At 40.2% G+C, this 21974-nt stretch overlaps 1 protein-coding gene across 11 annotated transcripts in view; it reads left to right on the plus strand.

Annotated features, from left to right (window-relative positions):
• NAV3 (neuron navigator 3) overlaps window positions 1-21974 on the plus strand; it is a 424678-nt gene that overhangs the window by 248602 nt on the left and 154102 nt on the right. For all 11 annotated transcript variants that reach the window (XM_053405009.1, XM_053405010.1, XM_053405000.1 and 8 more), the window contains 3 exons: window positions 3415-3532; window positions 4144-4196; window positions 20165-20237. In XM_053405009.1, coding sequence (XP_053260984.1) covers window positions 3415-3532; window positions 4144-4196; window positions 20165-20237 — 244 coding nt within the window. The remainder of the gene's footprint in view (window positions 1-3414; window positions 3533-4143; window positions 4197-20164; window positions 20238-21974) is intronic.

The raw sequence follows: 21974 nt of genomic DNA on the forward strand, positions 1-21974 counted from the left end.
AAGGATTCCCCCCCCCCCCAGTGTTATTTCAAATCTTGTTCAGTTTTGCTATGTGTGAAATTTATATCTATATTTGGGCATTATAAAGTATAATATAATTTCCTTTGCTTGTCTGATGACAAGTACTTCAAGAATCCTAATACTAACATGAAGAATAGATAGATAATAACACAAGGAAGCTGCTTCCTTTCTCAAGTTGTCCTATCCTGTCTAGCGTTTTGCATTGCAAGCTGTTAAGCTGTCCTTCACAGACACACATTGGGACCACACAGATGCAGAATTTATTCTTTTACATCTTGTTGAGATTGTTCTGTTAAGGCTCAGATGATTCCAGCTCCTGGTATGTAGTGCATCCAGTTTGGGTTGAATGCAGTTGTTTTATATATATAAAAAACAAACAGTGGGCAAAGAGGGGGAACTTTTTAAGGAAATGAGTAAGTCTGCAGTTTGTTCCAGGGATCAGTTACTGAGAAGCATTAGCAAAATTGAGCGCAGTGACTAATGCTCTGCATGTTTTTCATTTAGATGTGACGCTTGACACAGTCTGTCAATGCAAACTTTCTAATAGCGAAAAATAATTGAAAGCTGAATGAACAAATAAACAAGACAACAAGTTTTGCATGTGACGATGCCTTCCCTACTTTTACTGACAAGACATGGTCTCTCACAAGATTCTCACAATTCTCACAAGAATTGCCACCCTGTCAAAATCAAAATGACTCTAATAAATGGCTGACTTGCTTCCTTTTTATGTCGTTTGCATGCTGGATGTGGGAGTGAAGAGTTGAGTTTATTTATGTGCTGACTTGCAAGGAATTTGTTTCAAAATAGAATAGTGCAAGAGCTGACTGGAAGAATGTACAAAGCCATGCTCTCTCTTTGGTTTGCCCTGTTGCTTCCTACAGCATAACTGGAAATTGAAACATAAAACTGTGCGGCTTAAAAGCATTAGATAATTATCAGCTGTTGTAGCTGTGATAGTTCTATTTTAAAACAGAAGCTCATAATGGAAAATGCAGATTAAACAAATACCACACATCTGGAATGCAAATGACAGAGGGAAGGGGAGTCAGCAGTAAAACATTAGAAATATGCACAAGAGGCATTGCAGAACTGCAAACAGGTGCTTTTTAAAACTGAAAATAATCTTTATATTGTAAACACTTTAAGAAAAGAAAACGTCTGGAATGAATATGTGAAGCATAAAAGTAAGCAGAAAGGATGTGTGCACTGACGTATTAGGCACGTGAACTTTTTGCGACTTTGTACACCTCTTTCCTTGTCTATTGCTCCATTCAGTGCCCATCACTTCGTTCTGTGAATGGCTGGTGAGAAAAGAAGTATCCAGCACTCATCTTTGTCTGCTCTTTCCTTGCAAGATCTGGGGACTATCCCTCTTTGGAGAATTTACTGTGCTTTTGAGTTAATTAGTTAAATGTGTGGCTACTGTTTCTGTGTCTGCTGACTCCAAATTCCTCTCAGCAACACGCCCCCCCCATGGCTTCAGTGGGAGCCACCTGCTGGAAGAAATCTGAGTTCCCAATGCATTGGCTGCCCACTGGCTTTGAAAGAGGATTAGAGAAACAGTTGAAGGAAGGGTTCTTATCTAGAACAAGACTTTGAACTGGTTATTCTTTTAAATTATGTGTTTTTTTTTTTTTTTTAGTTGTGCAACTTCCGCAGTTCAGTATTATGGATTTTGAAAGTGGAATTTATATTATACCAATTATACCGATTTCCTTTTGCTCGAACTTGTAGCCCACTTAGAGGTTTCTGTTGAAATATGAAGTGGTATATACATTAAATAAGCAAGCAATATAAATTTGTCAAAGTCCAGTTAGTCTGGAGGTACAAACCCTTTGTTTGGCTAACTATCAATCACGGTAGAAGAATAAGCTGCCCGGCGCATTATTTTTCACACTTTGAGAAAGAAGAGGAGAAGTGGCAGCTGTGGTCTTAAAAAAATTCTGCTTGTTTGTCTATCTGTTACGTTGCCTATATTCAGTGCTTTTCTTCTAGAAAAAGGGGGACATACTCACCATGAAGCTGTTACAATAAGTATCTTTAACCCATGCTGTTCTTCTAGAAAAAAGTTGCCGGTACTGTGTATACTTGAGTACCCCCAGAAAAATGTTATTCCAGCCTCATGGTCATCTTGAAGTGTGGATACTAGAACTGAGCACAATATTCCCAGTGCAGTCTCACTGTAGATTCATTTACCACCAGTCTAATAGTTGGCAGCTTTATTTCCAACCCCTTTCTTATTGACATAGATTTAACCGTTTTCACTCCTGCCACGGAGGTCAATATTTTTTGTTGCAGTGTCTACCATGACTCTAAAATCTATATCCTTGGCAAGTGCCACCAGTTCAAAACGTGTGAAGTTGGGATGTCCAGAAACTGATAACCTTATTCAGCAGTCTTTGGACTCAAAACCTTTTTGAAAATCTAAGCACACAATGTCAACCGGATCACCCCCTACTCATTTGCCTATTGACACTCATTGTCATTTCCTGTTCAGTCTCTCTCTTGTCCAACCTGCCAACTGACTTCCACTGTTGACATCTTTGGTTTAACTGTCAACACAGCATATTTTCAAAATATATGCAGTTCTTTCAACAATGTGACCTCTATGTACGTGTTGGTTTTGCAGCCCTATATGGGCATTTCAGCACATTTAAGCAAAGGTGACAGGACAAATGAAACTGTCTCACCGCAGCAAGCAATTGTATGACTGTTGCATCCAGTGAACAAGAAACATTGTCACCCACAGGTTTGCGACTGACAAACCCAATGAATTTGTACCAAGGGCACACATGCAACACAGTTTGCCCTTCGTTTCCTTTTCATTTGCTCCTGAATAAGGTGTACTCTTTATGTTATCATGGCTCTTTCAGTAAACTTTTCCAAGTTGTTGGGGTAGGTCTCCTTAAAGATGACTTGGTTGCCTAAACAGACCATGTGGTAATGATAACTTATTGCATTAATATACATCTGGAGTGCAGGAAGGTACTGGGAATATATCGATCTATTAAACAATGACACAGGGAAAATACACCACAGTGCTTAAAACAGCACCACTCAGCATAGTTTTCATTCTAAGTATTTTTAAGTGAATCAGATCAGACTAAGAGTAAATTTTGACATTAGTTTCCTTGGCATTCCTAAAGGGGCTTTTGCTTGGTCACAGTGACTGTGGCATTTTATTGTGCAATAAAATGATTCATTCATGGTTAAAAAAAAATGGCACGGGGACAGAATTTTTAAAAAGGTTTTAAAGGTTGTTTTTTTCTTCTGACTCCTTAAACTGGAATGTACTTTAGAGCTCTGCTCATCTGTAAGCCAACATTTGTCTTAAGAATTTTTATTGTCTCTCTTTCTCTCCCCATTTCTCCCACTCCCTCTATTCTGCAGATATACACTGACTGGGCAAATCACTATCTAGCAAAATCTGGCCACAAGCGGCTGATCAAGGACTTGCAACAGGACATTGCCGATGGAGTTCTGCTAGCAGAAATCATCCAGATCATTGGTAAGATCTGTGCTCTGAGCCACAGCATGATCTGACTTCTGGCTTAGGAAGGAAAAGGCAATAGAAGTAGAGCCAGCTTAACTGTAAGATGGGTACCAAATAGAGAGCCGTGACTTGGCCTCCAATTTCTCCCAGATTTTATATATATGTGTATGTGTGTGTGTGTGATAGATATGTTTGTGTCTGCTCCACCATTCTTTTAAGGGCCAGAAAACTGTTTCACACACTTGGCATTGTTTAAAATGAATGCTTCATTAAGCCATATGTCTCCAATGTGTGCATTTTATTAGCTGGAGTGGTTTATACTTTCTGAGATGCCTTGAAACTGTATCCTGATCCCACAAAGACAATTGTGGACGATTTCATGTCAGCAGTCATTTGGCAGGGGCTGGAGAACTGGTAGCAACCTCCTTTTGCACTTCCCCTTTGCATGATTTGTGCATGGGGAAGGAACTGCTGTTAACAAGGCAGATTGTTACTGTGTAGGGTTTCAGTGTGCTTAGAGCAAAGTTCAGGATCTACAAAATTCTTGTACGTCTGTTTACTTTCTTCTTTGTGGTCACATAGTTTACTCTGACTTTTTTTTTTAAACCCTCACTGTTTTCCTTCAGCAAATGAAAAGGTTGAAGATATCAATGGCTGTCCTCGAAGCCAGTCTCAAATGGTAAGAATAAACCAGATTTTTGTGTTATGATGTAACATCTGAGCTTTACTAGATTGTGTACTACTGGCTATTCATTTTGCTTTATGTTGATTATGCTATGCATATTTCCTTTGGCTTTTTGAAAACATAGTCTTGGTTTGTTATCTTTGGATAGAAGCAAGTTCAGGGTATAAGGGAGCTGAAAAACACCATTAGCGTTGACTATTAGATTAATTATGAATGTATTTATTTCAACTTATTTCTATGTTACTCAGATTTATATGGATAATTTCAATTCCAAAGCTGCTTTAAAGACAGAAAATAGCAGAACCAATTTTGAGTGGAGTCTTTGTGTCTGGACTACTGGTTTGAAATAAGGCGTTTGCCAACTCTTAATGAATATAAATAGCCTCTCTGCTTGTCCACAATGAAGTCCAGTTAAATCGTCTGAGAAGTATCTCTCGAGACATGTGTAACCTTCTGCTGGAAGAGGCTGAGCTAAAACCAGCAAGTACTTGAAAGTCAGGATATATCCCAAGGCAATTAGTTTCCTATCCAGAAGTGGGACTTAAATTTTGTACTCTTTATTGATTAGCAGTGTCTGTGGCTATAAAGAGAATTCATTGTAGAATGTTGTGGAAATAACACACGGAATCTCCCTTTCCCCACATCTCTCAGTTAATTTTCTCCCCACTTGTTTGTTTTTTTAATGACATTTGTAGACTCATATAGGATTGTTCTAATTGCTTAGCGGCATAATGACACTGTATGTTTTAGCTGCTAATCATATCTCTGCTAGATAGTTGAGAAAGGAGGCTGCTAACATTCAGTGTGACACAGGAAGCTGCAGATGCTAAAATTAACTCTTCATTGACAAGCTGCTTGCTGGGGCAAAACTAAGCAGCAGGTGTTGATCATCTTTAAGAGAAAGACGGCTAATTCAAGTTAAGATACCGTAATAACTTTTGTGTGTTTCTGCCAGTATGCCCATTAAGAAACAAAAACAAATAGTGAAACGATAAATTCAGGATCTTATTACATAAACATTGCAGTTAAGTTCACTCCTATATGGAAGTAGGCAGCTTACATTAAAAATGAAGAAATGCCTGGGAAATAGTGATACGGGGCAGTAAGGAAGGGGCAAGAAGGAAGACCATAATTTTCTAATTCCTGTACATGTCTGCTCAGAAGTCAGCTCCACTGAGTTCAGTGGGACATTCCCAGGCCAGTGTGTATAAGATTGCAGCCTAAGAGTAATCTGACCTATTCCAGGCAGCTCTTAGGGGCATCAACCAGTGTGAGTGTTGGTTGGTTCAGATTACTACTTCCACATAGTTTCACATGATATCTTGCTTATGTGACATCCCTGTGGTCCCAGAGCTTCCAAGGGACAAAAATGATCTCTGGATGGGTCAACGCCTCCGTCCAATGAGTGCAAGACTTTTTCTAGACAAGCTGCTAAATAGCCATTTGGCTTTACATGGGGCTGCTATTTAAGAGGGTTTCAAAGCTGCAACTAGGGCAGAATGCAGCAGTGAGCCTGCTTCTGGATGTACAGTCTTAAAAGACCTTTATTGGTTGCCAAATCACTACTAAGTGGAAGTTAAGGTGTTAACACTGACATATAATTCTTTAAATGGCTTGGATCCCAGGTATCTGAACCCCTCCTCCCACATTGAACCTGTTTGGGTGATCAGATCTGCAGGATAAGATCTCATGCATCATCTGTGGTTTGATGATGCATGAAAGGGCCTTCTCTGTGTTGACCTCCAGCTTGGGAAATGACATTCTTCTCATGATGCACCTTACACCATCACTGAGTGCTTTTTTAAACAATTGGTCAATACAGGCCTTTGTTCAAGTGAGTGTCTTCTCTTCTCCTGCATTGCTCTTCTGTACTCTTCTGCTTTGTTAAATTTGTTACTGGTCAGTTTTGTGGGTTTTAAAAAAAATATTTTTAAATGATGATTTATACCTGTTTTAACTGTGATATTTTTGTAACCTGTCATAGAACTATTTAGTGAAAGGAAGGCAATAAATAAATAAATGACTAGGTGTCCCCCCCTCCCCAAGCATATTGCAATGAGCAAATCTGTAGGATGAAGAACCTTGTGGGGAAATAAGAGAACCCCTGTGAGGCTCCTACATATAAAATAATTATGTCCATTATTTTCCTTTCTTCCTACCTCACCACTTTGTCTTGGCTTTCCACATGGCGAGACAACCATGGAGACCCAGGTTCTGATTCCCAGTCATCTGTGAACCTCACTGAGTGATTATGGTCTTGTCATGGTCTCTCAAGCCTACCTCACAGGGTGGTTATGATGTGAAGATAAAGGGTGTGTGAGAGAGACAGAGAGAACTATCTTAAAATGAAAAGAAACAGCTAATAGAGATGTTGTGAAAATGGGCAGCTTTCAATTATTTCCATATTGACTAAGCAAACACACCTTCTTATCGTGACAAAGAAACAACATGACTTTGTATGATAATATTTTAATGCTTTTTAACGGTTGCTCACAGAGTTGGCAAGAAGGGTAAAGGACCTTTGATTTTTGCCCAGAATCTGGCTAGACATGTGCAACTGTGAACAAAACATGGACAAAGTCAACATATAAAGTAAACATGGCCTAGAGAGATCAACAAAGTCATGCTTAATTTCAGGGAATTTCCCCCAACAAGAGGGAACTGGTTAAAGGGAAGCTGAAGGAGAGAAAGGGCATTCAGATCCTTTGGGAAAGCTTGTATGCAATTTCAAATTGAAGTACCTTGGATCAAATATTTGAGACAATGATCAGGAAGAACAGGGCCAGATGTGTAGTATGGTCCAACTTGCCCTGATCCTGCAAGTTGCATCTGCTGCTACCTTCTGTCCTTGTCCCTGCAATGTTCCTCAGAGCAGGATGAAGACAAAAGTGGTTCAGCTCTCCCAGTCCTAGTGACAGACCTTGGTATCTCAGGTTTCAGTGATGTCCTGTGCAGCCCCCAAAACCAGCACACCTCACCTCTGGCCTTCCATTGGATGTCATAGCCGTGGTGCCTGTTGCAGCGCCCCAGAAGCTCTGCTCTCCTACATCCACCTTTGCCAGTTCCCAGGAGAGTGCAACTCCCACAGTGAAGAGAGCCCCAGGAGCCTTCCCTCTTTGTGAGATTCATGCACACAACATCCTTTTTCTGCTGGGGAATGGACTGGGGCAACAAATTCCAGCATTCTCAGTGTCACATGGTTCCCAATGAAGCAGAGGCTCACTAATGGCCTTCTCCCTTGGTGGGAATAGCATGTGCAGCATCATTTTCATGTTGGGGATGCTGGGACTTGGAGTTGCAGTTGAATCCTCTTCAGTGGATGATACCTGAAAGCTACAATCTCCCTCTCTCTCTCTTTCTCGCTTTCTCTCTCTCTTTGCCTGACTAAAGGTAAGCTTTTTTCTCCCCTATCCCGAATGGAAAGGAGGATGCATAAATGGTGGTTTCAGGTATATTGTTGTTGTTGTTTGTTTTTATTAAGTTTAAAGGATCTCAGGGTGGCAAATACATATTTTTTAAGAAAATAAATACAGTTTTCAGAAAGCTGACTTTTATTGAACAGTTAAAAAATTGGAAAAGCATTCACCGCTAATACTTTCAAGATTGCCAGGAACAGTGCCTTTCAACCATCAAGTCTGGATAAAGAGGAATGTTATTAAATGAACAACAATAATGGGGAGGCAGATTCACCTCACCAGCGAAGGCCAACCCACAAACAGAACTACTAGTGAAAATATCCTGTTATGGATCAGTGCCAACAGGGCAGTGGCCAATGCTGGCACAACCAACAGGACAGGGGTGCCAACTTGAATGGTATAGTGGGGAGGGAGAGATAATACCAGCCCCACACAACTGATCACAAGATATGGCATGCACACACCACTTGAATGACAATGGCCACCAACTTTGTGGGAGCTGGCCCCTTCAGATATTTTGCTGGGAGGGGCAAACTCCTACGAGTTTGCTCCTATGCAGCAGGGCTTCTCCTGCCAATTATAAGGCATGAAGCAGTTTCTTAAGCACTTTTGAGGAATTTGTCTGTAGAATTATAGAATTGTAGAGTTGGAAGGGACCAATAATAATAATAATAATAATAATAATAATAATTTATTATTTGTACCCCAAAAATACACTAAAATGTCACACATTAAAAACTTCCCTGAACAGGGCTGCCTTAAGATGTCTTCTGAATGTCAGGTAGTTGTTTATCGCTTTGACATCTGATGGGAGGGTGTTCCACAGGGCGGGCGCCACTACCGAGAAGGCCCTCTGCCTGGTTCCCTGTAGCTTTGCTTCTTGCAATGAGGGAACTGCCAGAAGGCCCTCGGCACTGGACCTCAGCGTCCGGGCAGAACCATAGGGGTGGAGACGCTCCTTCAGGTATATCGGGCCGAGGCCATTTAGGGCTTTAAAGGTCAACACCAACACTTTGAATTGTGCTCGGAAATGTACTGGGAGCCAATGTAGGTCTTTCAAGTCTCGTTGGTCTCGGTGGCTGCCCCCAGTCACCTAGTCATCTAGTCTAACGTCCTGCAAAGCAGGAATCTCAACTAAAGCATCCATGACAGGTGGCTTGCAATGTGTCTTTTAACCTTGTCCCCTTTTCAGAGCAGCACTTGTTGATTCCTTCACTCTTATCTCAAAAAGGCTTTCTCAGCTCTGGAAATGGTTCACGAAAGAAAAGCAGCTAAAACGATATTGGGCTTAGGACAGAAGGATGAAGCTTATATGGCTTTTAGTTTATTAAGAAAGACCTTTGAGAGGATCATGAAACTGGCTTATGACATGATGAGTGGGGGAGAGAGCGAAAGATTTTTCTTCTTTGTACTAAAACCAGGAAACCCAATGAAATTGATTGTATGTATGTTCTGAATCTGGATAGACAAAAAGAAATTACTATTTCATGCAGTGCATAGCTTATGGAATTCACTGCCATAGAATGTGATGGTGGCTTAAAAATATTAAACCTATTTTTATTTTTATTTTATAAAGCAAGGGTTTAACCAGTATAGTTAGTGGGTTGCCACTTTTACAACTTTTTAAATACTTTGTAGAACTCAGTAATCTTTGGAGAACAGGTTCTTTTGCTTTTTCAGACCTTGCTGTAAAAGAAAGAAAGAAAATAAAGCATCTTTTCTGGGCTGTATATGTAAAAGAAAGAGAACTCCAAGGATTCTGGAATCTATCTGGAATCTATGATTCTGGGCCTCTCCAGACTGCAGGTGTATTCTGCAATATGTCCTTGATACAGTGCATTAGTGGTAGACTCTGGTTCTACAATGCTTCTCCAGTGCCACAACATTGTTGCAGTCCAGAACAATTATGATATAAAAAATTAAGGGATTTCAGCACGAAGTGATGGGATATGCACTGATTGGAAATGAAGCAGTATGACTACCCCAACACTTTGCAGGCACAAAGAGTATTGAAAGCTGGATTGCATGTGACTGCCCTAATAGCATAATGAGCACAAATCATAATGAATGTGCAATAAAAAGGATGTCTGGAAGGGTGCACTGCAGGAGAAGGTAGGATTTAGCTGTATCATTTATTATGAAATATCCTGTCCTTGTAGCCTGTCCCTATAGGCTGCAATTCCATACCCACCACCCAGAGGTATGTGAGCTCAATTTAACGCAATAGGACTTATTTCTCAACAGCAGGTGTGGAGAAGCTTTTTCAGCCCAAGAGCTGGATCCACAACTTAACTGTGCCCCATTTTCGACTGGTGGGTGGGATACTCACCTGTCAATCATGAGCAGGCACAGGCTTATGTCCAATCTTAGTACTGTAGTCCCACAGCACTGAGTCTGGAGATAAGCCTCTGATTGCTCTAAAATACAGTAGACGTAGCACTGTGGGGTCCTAGTGCTAAGATCAGAGATTAAAAGCTGTTGGCTTTTATCACCACAGAATAAGTCAGCAGAAAGACAAGGATGGTAAAAGGTAGCATGCCCCCAAAGTGATTAATATTGTGACCACCCATGAAAGTGAACGATCTCTTAAGTTTGGCCCAGTTAAATTTTAATGGGAAATTGTTTTGATTTACCGGTAATAGCTTTCAGGCAATGGGTTTGGAGGAGTGGGGGAGAAATGAGAAAACAAAAACGTATAGAGCAATTTAATATGCAATATTACTTTTAAATTCTTTATATTTTTAATGGTCAATAATTAGAATCTTAGTTTTCTGTGAAATATTTCAAAATCTGGAAATTGTTAAAAGTTCTAGCGAGGCCTCTAGGCAGCCAGTCTGCTTCTTATTAAAGGGATGTTGTCAAGGCTAGCAGTTAGGTTAGTCATAGTTGTACAACTTTGTTTTTAAAAGGAAATGTTTAGCTTCAGATTAGTCAAATCTTCAAAGCCCTGCAGATTAAATGTGAAATGACCAAATCTATAAACATTCTTATGATATTGACGGTGCCTTTCTGAAGAAGCTAATTTATACCAACAAAGAAATAAATTCTGAAGATTAAAATGCCTATTTTCCCTCATGGCAGGCAGGGGAGAAGCCCAAGGCATTTGCTGCATGGGTTAGAGGACAAGATGGCTCCCCTCAAATTTCGTGAACAAAAGCCAACAGGACTGGCATTTAAATCTTTCTTTAAAACTGTTGATGGGACATAATATTCCACTGTATCCGAGAACAGCAGGCTATCTTAGGTGGTAACAGATAGACCACATAGGCAGCGCTCTCCTCATTTTGTTGGCATCTGTCTTTCTCGGGAGACAATGGAGTGTACCTCTGGGGGTGAAGTCAAACTGCTAGAGAATCACAGTGGCTGGTAGCTCATTACTGCTGCCTACTGTGTTGCTTTTGCTGTGTTAGCAGCACCAAAGTGACCTCTCTGGGGCACAAGCCAGGGCAGTGTGTATGGACGTCCTGGGATGCCCATATGACAAGACCCCATCCCCAGTGTCACTGATGTGGTCCAGCGGAAAGCAGAGCAATATGTTTGGCATCAACTTGGCTGCAGGAGTTGCTGGAAGGAAGCGTACAAGGCACCATCTAACCATCTTAGGGACTCTAATCCAGATTTGTGTAGAGTTTACTCCTTAGCCTTTTCTTCTCCTAAAGATATCCCACAAGGCAGCAGAGGTTAAGGATCTGGCTTGACTGCACTGGCAACCAATTACAGTAGCTTAGGACTGCAGTACCTCAAGGACTACCTCTCTCCATATGAACTTACCCAAGAGCTCTGGAGGGTGACAACATGAGAATGGGCCTTTTCTGTGTTTGCTCCCCATTTGTGGGATGCTCTCTTCAGGGAGCTTTGGCTGGTGCCTTCATTACATATCTTTAGGTGAAGTATTTCTCTTTAACTGGGTGTACAACTGATCAACATTATATGACTTTTAATTGTGTTTGTGGAAGTGGGGGGTTATGGGTTTGTTTTTGCTTTATCATGTATATTTTGTATTCTCCTTTTGTGTTTTATTTTGTGAACTGCCTTGGCGTCTTTAGATGAAGGGCAGTATACAAATGTAATAAATAATAAAAATATAATTTACGTACATTGCTAGTGAATTGGGCCTGTATTGGTTGCATTGCATTCCGCTGTCAGTAATGTGATTTAGTAAAATTGGTGTGCCTTGTAACAAAAATACAGCAAACTATTCACAATTACACAGTTTGTTTTCCGAATGTGTTTATCTGAGCACAAAAGTATGCTATAATCAAACTCTGTTAGTTGGCCTTGTAAACATACCAAGACAGTAGTTGACTCTAAGAAATATTCTAGGCACACCTGTTTGTTGCAGGAATGAATAAATTTCTTTCAGGGTAATAGAAGGATTAGAAAAATATGTCGGATTCATCAAAGTCTATTTATATGATTGTTTGAAAGGAAACGTTTTAGCATGCTAAAGATACAAAGAATGTGCAGAATGCTACCCACCGCTTAAAATAACATCAATAGCAATATTATATAAACTCCCCCCCCCTTCAATGTGTATTATTAAACTGAAATTCAGAACCAAGTGTAAGCTGGACTTGGGATAAATGATACAATGATACAACTATGAAACAAATAGCTACCGTATTCCCAAGGAACAGAAACCAGGGTCTTGATTTGACTTGCAATTTATCTGCCTAGACCTTAAGAGGCCTGACTCATAAGAAACAAAATGCTTGAAGCAGCAGGCACCAAACAACTCAGGTTTATTCAAATAAGATATATTACTACATGAATGCTGACTTAAGCACTTCCACTTTCTCTGTTGGCAGTAGCAACAAACAGGAACAGACCACCATCAACAGCCTAGGAGAAAGAAGCTTAGAGGCTAAGCAGTCGGCGGTTCAAATCCCCGTGGCCGGGTGAGCTCCTGTTGCTCGGTCCCAGCTCCTGCCAACCTAGCAGTTCGAAAGCACATCAAAGTGCAAGTAGATAAATAGGTAGGGACGTGGGTGGCGCTGTGGGTTAAACCACAGAGCCTAGGACTTGCCGATCAGAAGGTCGGCGGTTCGAATCCCCGTGATGGGGTGAGCTCCCGTTGCTTGGTCCCTGCTCCTGCGAACCTAGCAGTTTGAAAGCATGTCAAAGTGCAAGTAGATAAATAGGTACCGCTCCAGCGGGAAGGTAAACAGCGTTTCCGTGCGCTGCTCTGGTTTGCCAGAAGCAGCTTAGTCATGCTGGCCACATGACCCGGAAGCTGTACGCTGGCTCCCTCAGCCGATAAAGCAAGATGAGCGCCACAACCCCAGAGTCATCCACGACTGGACTTAATGGTCAGGGGTCCCTTTACTTTTTAATGCATTCATGGCACAGCAACGTCCCATCATTCCACCCTCTTCTGCAGTTTCCTTTAGAGCACAGGCTTCTTAGTCAAGAAGACCACTGTTTCAATTCCTGGAATCTCCAGGTAGGGCTGGGAAAGTCTTCAGTCTGAAATCCTGTCTGTGTAGAATGGGGTAGTCAACCTTTTTATACTTACTGCCCACTAATGCATCTTTCTTGATGGTAAAATTTCCTTACCGCCCACCAGTGCTCAGTAGAAAGAGGATTCAGCTTGTGATGTAGAACCCCCTACCGCCCACCTAGAATCCTGAAACGCCCACTAGTAGGAACCAAGTTGACAACCCTTGGTGTAGAATATAAAGCTAGATAAACCAATTGTCTGCATGAGTATAAGGCAGTTTCTCATGCACCATATTGTGCTAACCTCTTGTTCCGGTGGAAGTCAGTGCAAGGATTCCTGCTGGTGCAATGAGAATTCCCCCTCCTCCCCTTGTATGCTCCCTGCTGTCCCCAGATTTGCTCTGGAGGATTGGGGGATTCCACTACCAGAAGAGATTTAGCGGATGCTTGAGATTGTTGAACCACATTGTCTAATTGTGAGTTAGACTGAGATGAAAGTTCCAAAACTGGACCCTAGTCTCACCCCCCCCCTTTTGCCACAATCGCTTATTTTTCAGTGGTGGTGTGTCAACCCCAGCAGCTGAAGACTGCAGTTTTTAAAACCACCAATTTTAAATGTTTCTCTGTCCTTCGACATATAACTCCTCACCACCACCACCAACAACAACAACTAATAGCCTTGGGCTTTCCATCAAGTAGGGCATTCTAAGTTCTGTTAGCAAACTGTGACATTTCACAGCAGTATCTATTCATCTTTGCTGCTGGCCTTGGGATAGCATTTAATCTCTTGTTCAGTATCATTTCCTCAAAAAAGCCTGCCCAGAAGGAGTTCTGCATACCTGGTGTTATTTGTTTCTAAGCAGAAATATTTCATCAACATATCATGCATAGCTGTCGTTTGTATACCTGCTTCCTTGTTACTTGGTCATGCTGAGTTTTAGGTTTATCTGCTGCAAATACTCAAAAATACTTAACCTTGTCTGGAAATCTGACTGACTTAGCAAACTTTATAAGCTGATAACATGCACCCAGGAGGTCTACATAACAATGGGGGGGGGGGAATCTCATTGATGTAGTGAGTGCTTAAGATGGTTGACTGCCTTGCTGATTTTCCTCCTAGGAAATTATAATTCTCTTCTGCATGTGTCTCACAGCTTCAGAAAGATATAAAGAGAAGCAGAAGACTGAAAAAGGTGAAGGAAAGGTGGGGGAATCACTTATATCCAAGGACAGAAAAGGTTACGCAAAGACAGGGGAAAGGTTTTTTGGTTAAATCAGTATGCTGGAGGCAAATGGGGTATAATCAGTCAGGCATACACAAGGGCAAGAACCCCAAGGAGTGTAAGGGAAGATATTTCATTTCACAAAGGACTTTAAAACAGGAGCCAGGGATAATGGGAGTTCAGCAACATCTGAAGTGCCACAGTTTAGCAAACCCTGTTGTAAAATAGCCAGTCTGAACAACAGTCACTTAAGGACATGCACACTGTTAAGATCATATTCATGGAAGACAATCTTAATTGGGTACAAGTGATCTGAATGGTGGAAGGGCACCAGCAGTGGAAGGCCTCATTAGGGAAATGATTTCAGTTTAAGAACAGACTTCCGGAAGAGATTAAGTTCATAAACTGAGGTACCACTGTACTTGAGTATTCACTTCAATTCACACACCTAGAGATGGAGGAATAATGGCTGCCATATGACACACAAAGGGATTAAGCATCGCTTTCCACATTAGCATTATGAAATAATGGAGCTTCATAACATGTACAGTGGTACCTCGGGTTAAGAACTTGATTCGTTCTGGAGGTCCGTTCTTAACCTGAAACTGTTCTTAACCTGAAGCACCACTTTAGCTAATGGGGCCTCCTGCCGCCACTGTGCCGCCGCTGCACGATTTCTGTTCTCATCCTGAAGCAAAGTTCTTAACCTGAAGCACTATTTCTGGGTTAGCGGAGTCTGTAACCTGAAGCATATGTAACCTGAAGCGTATGTAACCCGAGGTACCACTGTACTTCTGCCCTTTGGTACGATAGCTTGGATCCTAACTAGACTTACGCTTGCTGCAGTATCTCCCACCCCCATCCCCGGATGTTCACACTTGCAGAAGGAGGGTGGTTGATTCCCTTTGATTCCCTTTCCCCCAGCAGTCCCTTGTACACTCTGAAAATGTGCTTCAAAGTGTTGGGGACCTCTCCAGACAGGCATGAGAGGTGACACAGGTCACCTCCTGTTGAGTCAAAATAGCCTCCTGTGTTTTGCCAGTGGCATTTTCTGTTGGATCTCAGCCCCAGACCTCAGGACCATGAGTTAAGATTAGTCAAGAATCTCTTAAAAGTTGAATACGCAGAGAAACTGGAAAAGACAAGCAGGTAACAAAAGTGCATATGATCGATGGAAAGCCTTTATTTGTCTCTGTGAATATTTCATGTCAAATACCCTTTCTATCCAATTTGAGGATATTGTGCTTAGAATTCCCCAAGAAAAGACTGCACACTCCCCAAATGAGTTTAACAGACTCCATATCACAACTTCATAAATGAACGCTGATTTTTTAAAAAAGAAAAAAAGAAAGAAAGAAGCAGCATTATTGTAGGGTGGAAGTTGTGTGTGTGTGTGTGTGTGTGTGTGTGTGTGTGTGTGTGTGTGTGTACAGACATCTTGTCCAGCATCCAAGCTCTTCATCAATCTTTGGGGCTTTTAAATCTACTTTTGGCAATGGATGCAAAAACACAGAAACATAACAAATCTATCTTTTAATCGTTAATCGTTGTCACATTTCCTTAGAAGTGTCCCTCATTTCTTTAAATAAAATACTTCTCTAAGCATGCTTAGGATTCTGGGCTCTCACCAGTATAATTTCTTTAGTAAAGGCTTGAGAATCTGGCAGATTGTCATATTTATGGAACTGATTAATCTCAGGGAAAGGAAGGAATAATATATAGTTGTATTAGTCATCATTAATTATCCTATGTACATGCTATAATTCATTATGTTTGGAAGCAGAGAAGGTGCAATCTGCCAGAGGAAGGAGATGAAAGCAACTCTTAGTAATACGAAAATCAATGATAAAGAATATACATTTTTAATATAAGCCAGTGGTGAGTTTCTATCCAACAATTGAATTATTCATGTAAATTTATTTACTTGCAATTACTGGATAATGACATATGCTCAAACTAAATTTTGATTTGCAATTTTTCTTTTGTAAAATATTAAGATACTGTATGAAATACTCACCTTGTATTCCATTCAAGCACCTCAAAAGGGGGAAATTAACCTTTTGCTTCACAGGGATGAATTCGGAATGTGCATTGCTAATATTTTTACATAATGGGACAATCTGTAGGTAGTAAACAGCTTGTTGTCTTCCTAATTGCCTATTGTCTTTCTAATTACCTATTGGTAGGTTGGTGGTTCGAATCCCTGCAACAGGGGTGAGCTCCTGTTGTTCGGTCCCAGCTCCTGCCCACCTAGCAGTTCAAAAGCACATCAAGCGCAAGTAGATAAATAGGTACCGCTCCGGCGGAAAGGTAAACAGTGTTTCTGTGCGCTGCAGCTTAATCATGCTGGCCACATGACTCAGAAGCTGTCTGCGGACAAACACCAGCTCCCTCGGCCTATAGAGTGAGATGAACATGTAACCCCAGAGTCGTCCGTGACTGGACCTAACGGTCAGGGGTAGCTTTACCTTTATGGTCAGATTCAATATGGTTGCTGCATCTAATCTCTTCCAGCCATAGTCCTAATCCCTTGAACAACTATAACAATCTTCTATATTTATACTACAACTATTAAGTTCTTTTTTAAAAGAAATAAACTGGGTCCCAAAAGAATATTAAACCTTCAATCTAGATTCCAAATTCCTTCATATTTCTCTCAAAGTTTTAGACACATGGCACCCTCAGCTCTCACTAGTGAACTTAGTAGGAAAGAGCTGTGATGAACATAGTACTCCTGTCTCTCATAACAGGTACTTAACTGTTTTGTGAGTCTCAACCCTATTTGCCTTTTAAAATTTCCATTGGGTACATTGGACTTGCCTTTCTTTTTTATATTGTTTTAGTTTTTTGCTTTAGTTACAGCCCTTTCTGAACTTTTCACACACATCTTTTATTCAGTACTTGTAAGATTTGTTGCTTTAATATTGCATAAACCACAATTCTCGTAATATTTGCTTTGCTCACAGCAGTTTATCACAGAATTCAGTGAGATTACAGAGGATGGATTGGCCAATCCCAGGATAGAGATGCATACACTAGGTACATTGTACGACTTTTTTTTTTTTTTAATGGAGCATATTTGTTGTTTTGTGTTATGTTGACACAGTGACTATCCTGCCTTATGTAAAACCCAACAATATAGACAAGTATTACTAAGAAGTACTAGTAGGAAGTAAAACTGTACTGTATACTACATTAACCCTGAAATTTGCTTCTTTAGTAAACATTGATTTCAGAGACCCATTCTAGCTAGCTCTGATTGAAACAGTATGGAGAGCTTAGAAGCTGGATAAAGTCTATTCAGACTTCTGCAACTGCAAAATTTAAATTATTTTCATCTGTTTGTAAGTTTGAATAAAATGTGTTTAGGGCTGCTGGGGTCTGAGTTCAAAGAATAATTGTGGTTTGCCAAGGCAAAAGAGAAGGTAATTAAAGCACTGTTTATGTACACAATGAAAGCTTCAAAATGGTTAAACTTTGAAGTGTTTTTTTTTATTACTGAGTGGAAATGAAAGTGAAAAATAACCCCACTAATTTATTACCCAGTGTCATGTTGGATCTTCTAACAGCATTTATGTAGCACATTTCAAGCGTTCAGTGTAGTTCTTATACATTATCTTGGTGATCTTTGCAAGATACTGTTAGGGAAGGTCACTGTGGTTATCCTCATATTGCTAATGAGGCCTGAGAGCAAAAAGGATTAGTGGTTTGCTTTTGATGAAATAGTGAATTCATGGCTGGGGTGGGATTTGAACTACCTGTTAAGCCGCACTAGTTTGTTTTATTCAGCAAATGCAGATGTAATAACACCATGGACATGTGTAAGTCCTTATACTGATAACATGACTTCACACTCAAGAATCTAGAAACAGTAAACAAATTGTTCAAAAAGGATTAATTAATCTGCTTTTTTCTTGCCCCTTCTATTGTTGTGTCAGCAACCTGCTGCAAAAAAACCCCTGTATTATTCGGTAACCATATGTGCATTAAAAGGCAATTTTGTTTTTGAATAAATTGATGCTTAACACAGGAAATATGTTTACAGAAGTGTCCAAACTTCTTCACAGAACTTTCTTTTTCTTTGCAACCAGCTCTGCAAATAGCAATGATGCCATTAATTACTGTGTGGAAGTATTTCTTCATATAAATGAAGATATTCATAGCAAGTTCAGTTTTGATTTTTTTTATGTAAAAAAATACCAGTTTTGTGCTTATACAATTATCTCCAGTAAATATCATTTAACATTCTATCAAATGACACTTCAGACTTTGCAGGCAGCAGGGTAATTTTGAATTCTGCATATTTACTTCAGTGAAGTTAGTCCAGTTTTATATGAAAGTGTCATTAAAATATAGACCAATATGTTTAGTTTAATGTGTTAGCTATTATATTATTTACATTTTGTTGGTCTTAGCAAAACATACATGGAAGAGATGTTTTCACCCTTGCCCTAACAGATGATAGTTGTCCTTTGGACGCTGTTTCACATCCTACATGAAGAACTACTTTGATAAATGTTTGTTTTTCATTGCAGTAACTTAGTGTGTTCTTTCCAGCATATAATATAGCCTTCTAGACTTTTGGCATACAGTTTACTCTGAGCTGTTGGGGATGGAGGGAATAGCCCAAGTGTTTAAAGGAGCTTCTGGTGGAGGATTGGATTGATTGGGCGGGGGAATTCTATAATTAAAATAATACTTTTCAGAAGTCATTTGTTCCTTCATCATTTCCCTTTGAAATAGCTATGCTTCACAAATATGTAAGTTGATAAACTTTCACACAAGTGGTAGATAAGCCTAGAATGAACCTGGAACTTTATGAAAAATTGTGTCCTCTTCATGGAGGGCACGTGTTGCGGTAAAATCACTAAGACTGACCTCACCGTTTGTGTGGGTGGGACCGTTTGGATAGCCACTACAACCCGATTGGGTCCCTCGGTTGCTAGGGTAATTCTGGCCAATGGGGTTGCGAGAATTTGCAGCTGGGGGACCTATTTATACCACTGCACATTGCGTCAAGCTTCCTCTTAGCGCCTTGTGCACCAGTTCAATATTATATATTGAATATATATATTCAATATATATATTCAGGCGCCCTGAAGCAGAGCGTCCCTCGCGCTGGGCAGACATCCACACCGTGGGGAGCCCTGCAAGAGTTCCCCGCAGGGCTCCCCACGCTGCGGATGTCTGCCCGGCACGAGGGACGCTCTGCTTCAGGGCGCCCCTCACGCCGGGCGGCAGGCTGCGGATGTCTTCCTGAAGCCTGGAGAGTGAGAGGGGTCGGTGCGCACCGACTCCTCTCGCTCTCCAAGCTTCAGTGAAAGCCTGCATTCGCCCCATAGGACGCACCCAGATTTCCCCTTCATTGTTGGAGGGGAAAAAGTGCGTCCTATAGGGCGAAAAATACGGTAGTTTAAATAATAACACATACAAAGCTTGCTCACAAAGCTTAGTAAATAATGTGTTCTGATATCACACCTTATCCCATACGTTTTACAACCCATTTTATCCATTTTGCTCTTGACACATTGTCATTGAATCATCTGTTCACCCACGACTTTGTACACACGCTGCAGTATTGTCCATTGTTGCTTATTTTTGTGTACAGAATCCAGTTTTATGGTAAGTAGGTGGGTTGCTGATTTGTCAGTGTGCCATTCTGGATCAAGCTTTTATGAATTGTTTTTAAGCACCAAAGTGGACAATGAAAGCTTTTATAGCAGCTGACCAATTAACAGTAATCATTCTTGTTAAACTTTACTAAAGAACTGGAGTATGTGATGAATGCAAAGTATTCATTTCTCTCCCCCCTCCCTTTGCTGCATTCAAGTCCATCTTGCAAAATAGCCTTTAACTGCTTTGCTATTTCATGTTCATTTTGCAGATTGAGAATGTTGATGTCTGCCTTAACTTTCTGGCAGCCAGAGGAGTAAATGTCCAAGGTCTTTCTGCGGAAGGTAAGAAAAAGCCATCATCATCATCATCATCAGAGATAGTGAATTACCTTCTGGAAAGGTACTTCTTCAAACTTGATTTGCAGTATATTATTTTGGAAAAGATATTACCATATTTTTTGCTCTATAAGACTCATTTTTTCCCTCCTAAAAAGTAAGGGGAAATGTGTGTGCGTCTTATGGAGCGAATGCAGGCTGCGCAGCTATCCCAGAAGCCAGAAAGGCAGGAGGGATCACTGCACAGCAAAAGCAGAATATTTTTTTTCTTGTTTTCCTCCTCCAAAAACTAGGTGCATCTTATGGTCTAGTGCGTCTTATAGAGTTAAAAATACGGCAGTTGTCTTATGAAATACAGTTTTGGTTTGACATAATTCTTGGCATAAATTAAAACTCTTTAAAAAACCCATTTCCTATGGGAAATATTTATTTAAATTAGCACTTTCCCCTTCAATATCTTTGCCTCTATTTCTTCCTCTTCCTAAAGATACATAGCTAGAAATATGCTTTCTACAAGCACAAAATGAAAAATGCATATGTGACTTACTGTACTGTATAGTGCAGACAACTGAAGTCAGGAGCAAACCTCATTTTAGCAAAACTCCTCAGAATTTGCCAGATCAGAATTTGCCAGATCAGAAATTGCAAGCATTTGCTTCAGAATCTTCTCAAGTTGTGGAGTTTATTATTTACTGGGAATATCAGCCATTGTCTGATACTGTCAGTAAAACTACATAGATTTAGAATTACTATTTTTAATATTGGAAGTTAAAACACTTTTTGTGTGTGCAGGCTTACGTGCTGCACTTAATGACATAACATTATACTGAATCTTCCCAACTAATTCTAAAGTAGCATCATGTTCAGTGGCTCTTAAAAACTGAGAAATGGTGAGTAGTGTACATATAACCAAGTCAGAAAAATCATAGAATTGTAGAGTTGAAAGACATTTTTTTTTGCATAGATGACTAAACTGATAAATTTTGAATTATACTTTCTCTTTTATAGGAAACATAAGATGTAGTTGTTAGAACTATCTTAATAGTTCCCATCTCTTGAGAAGATTTAAGTAATTAGTTTTTTGACATATACCTGAGCAATGTTGAAAAGATCAAATGGATGAAATGTTTTTCTCTCTCAACTGTATTCAAAAGAAAACAGATTCTGTTAACTTCAGTGGGAAACTTTTTTTTTTTAGTATAATAGGTCCCTCTCATCCACATCAGAGAATATAGATTTGTTTGATGATCCTGGAAAAGGATCATACTTTTTTAAAGCCAGAAGTCACCGGAACTGAGTTCTGGCACCTCTTTTGCGCATTCCATCACTTACTGGTTGCATTCCAACACCTTTTTGGTATTGTGGTGCTGTTCCCTATCATGGCACTTGGGACTGTGTTTTGGAGGTGGTGGGCGGCACGGTGATTGGAGCAACGTGGCAGTCAGTGGCGTAAGGTGGCAGTTCATATTATTTTGCCTTGGTGGTGGGGCAAATTCAACAACTTTGGTTCTAGCACCTCTTTTTCTAGAAAAAAAAAAAGCCCTGTATGTACCGTATCTTCCCAGTGTTCCAAGTCTGTGTACTGAGCAAAGCTGATATACTGGTGTGAAATAGGGTGCAAATATTTAGAAACTTCCCACATGTATTTCTCCATTTTGAAATATAAATGTATATAATTATTCAAATTGCAATCTATTTAACTGCAGTTTATGTCACAAGTTTGTTTTTCTTTACGCTGCAGAT

The sequence above is a fragment of the Podarcis raffonei genome, chromosome 10 (genome assembly GCF_027172205.1).
Source record: "Podarcis raffonei isolate rPodRaf1 chromosome 10, rPodRaf1.pri, whole genome shotgun sequence".
Classification (NCBI taxonomy): Eukaryota; Metazoa; Chordata; class Lepidosauria; order Squamata; family Lacertidae; genus Podarcis; species Podarcis raffonei.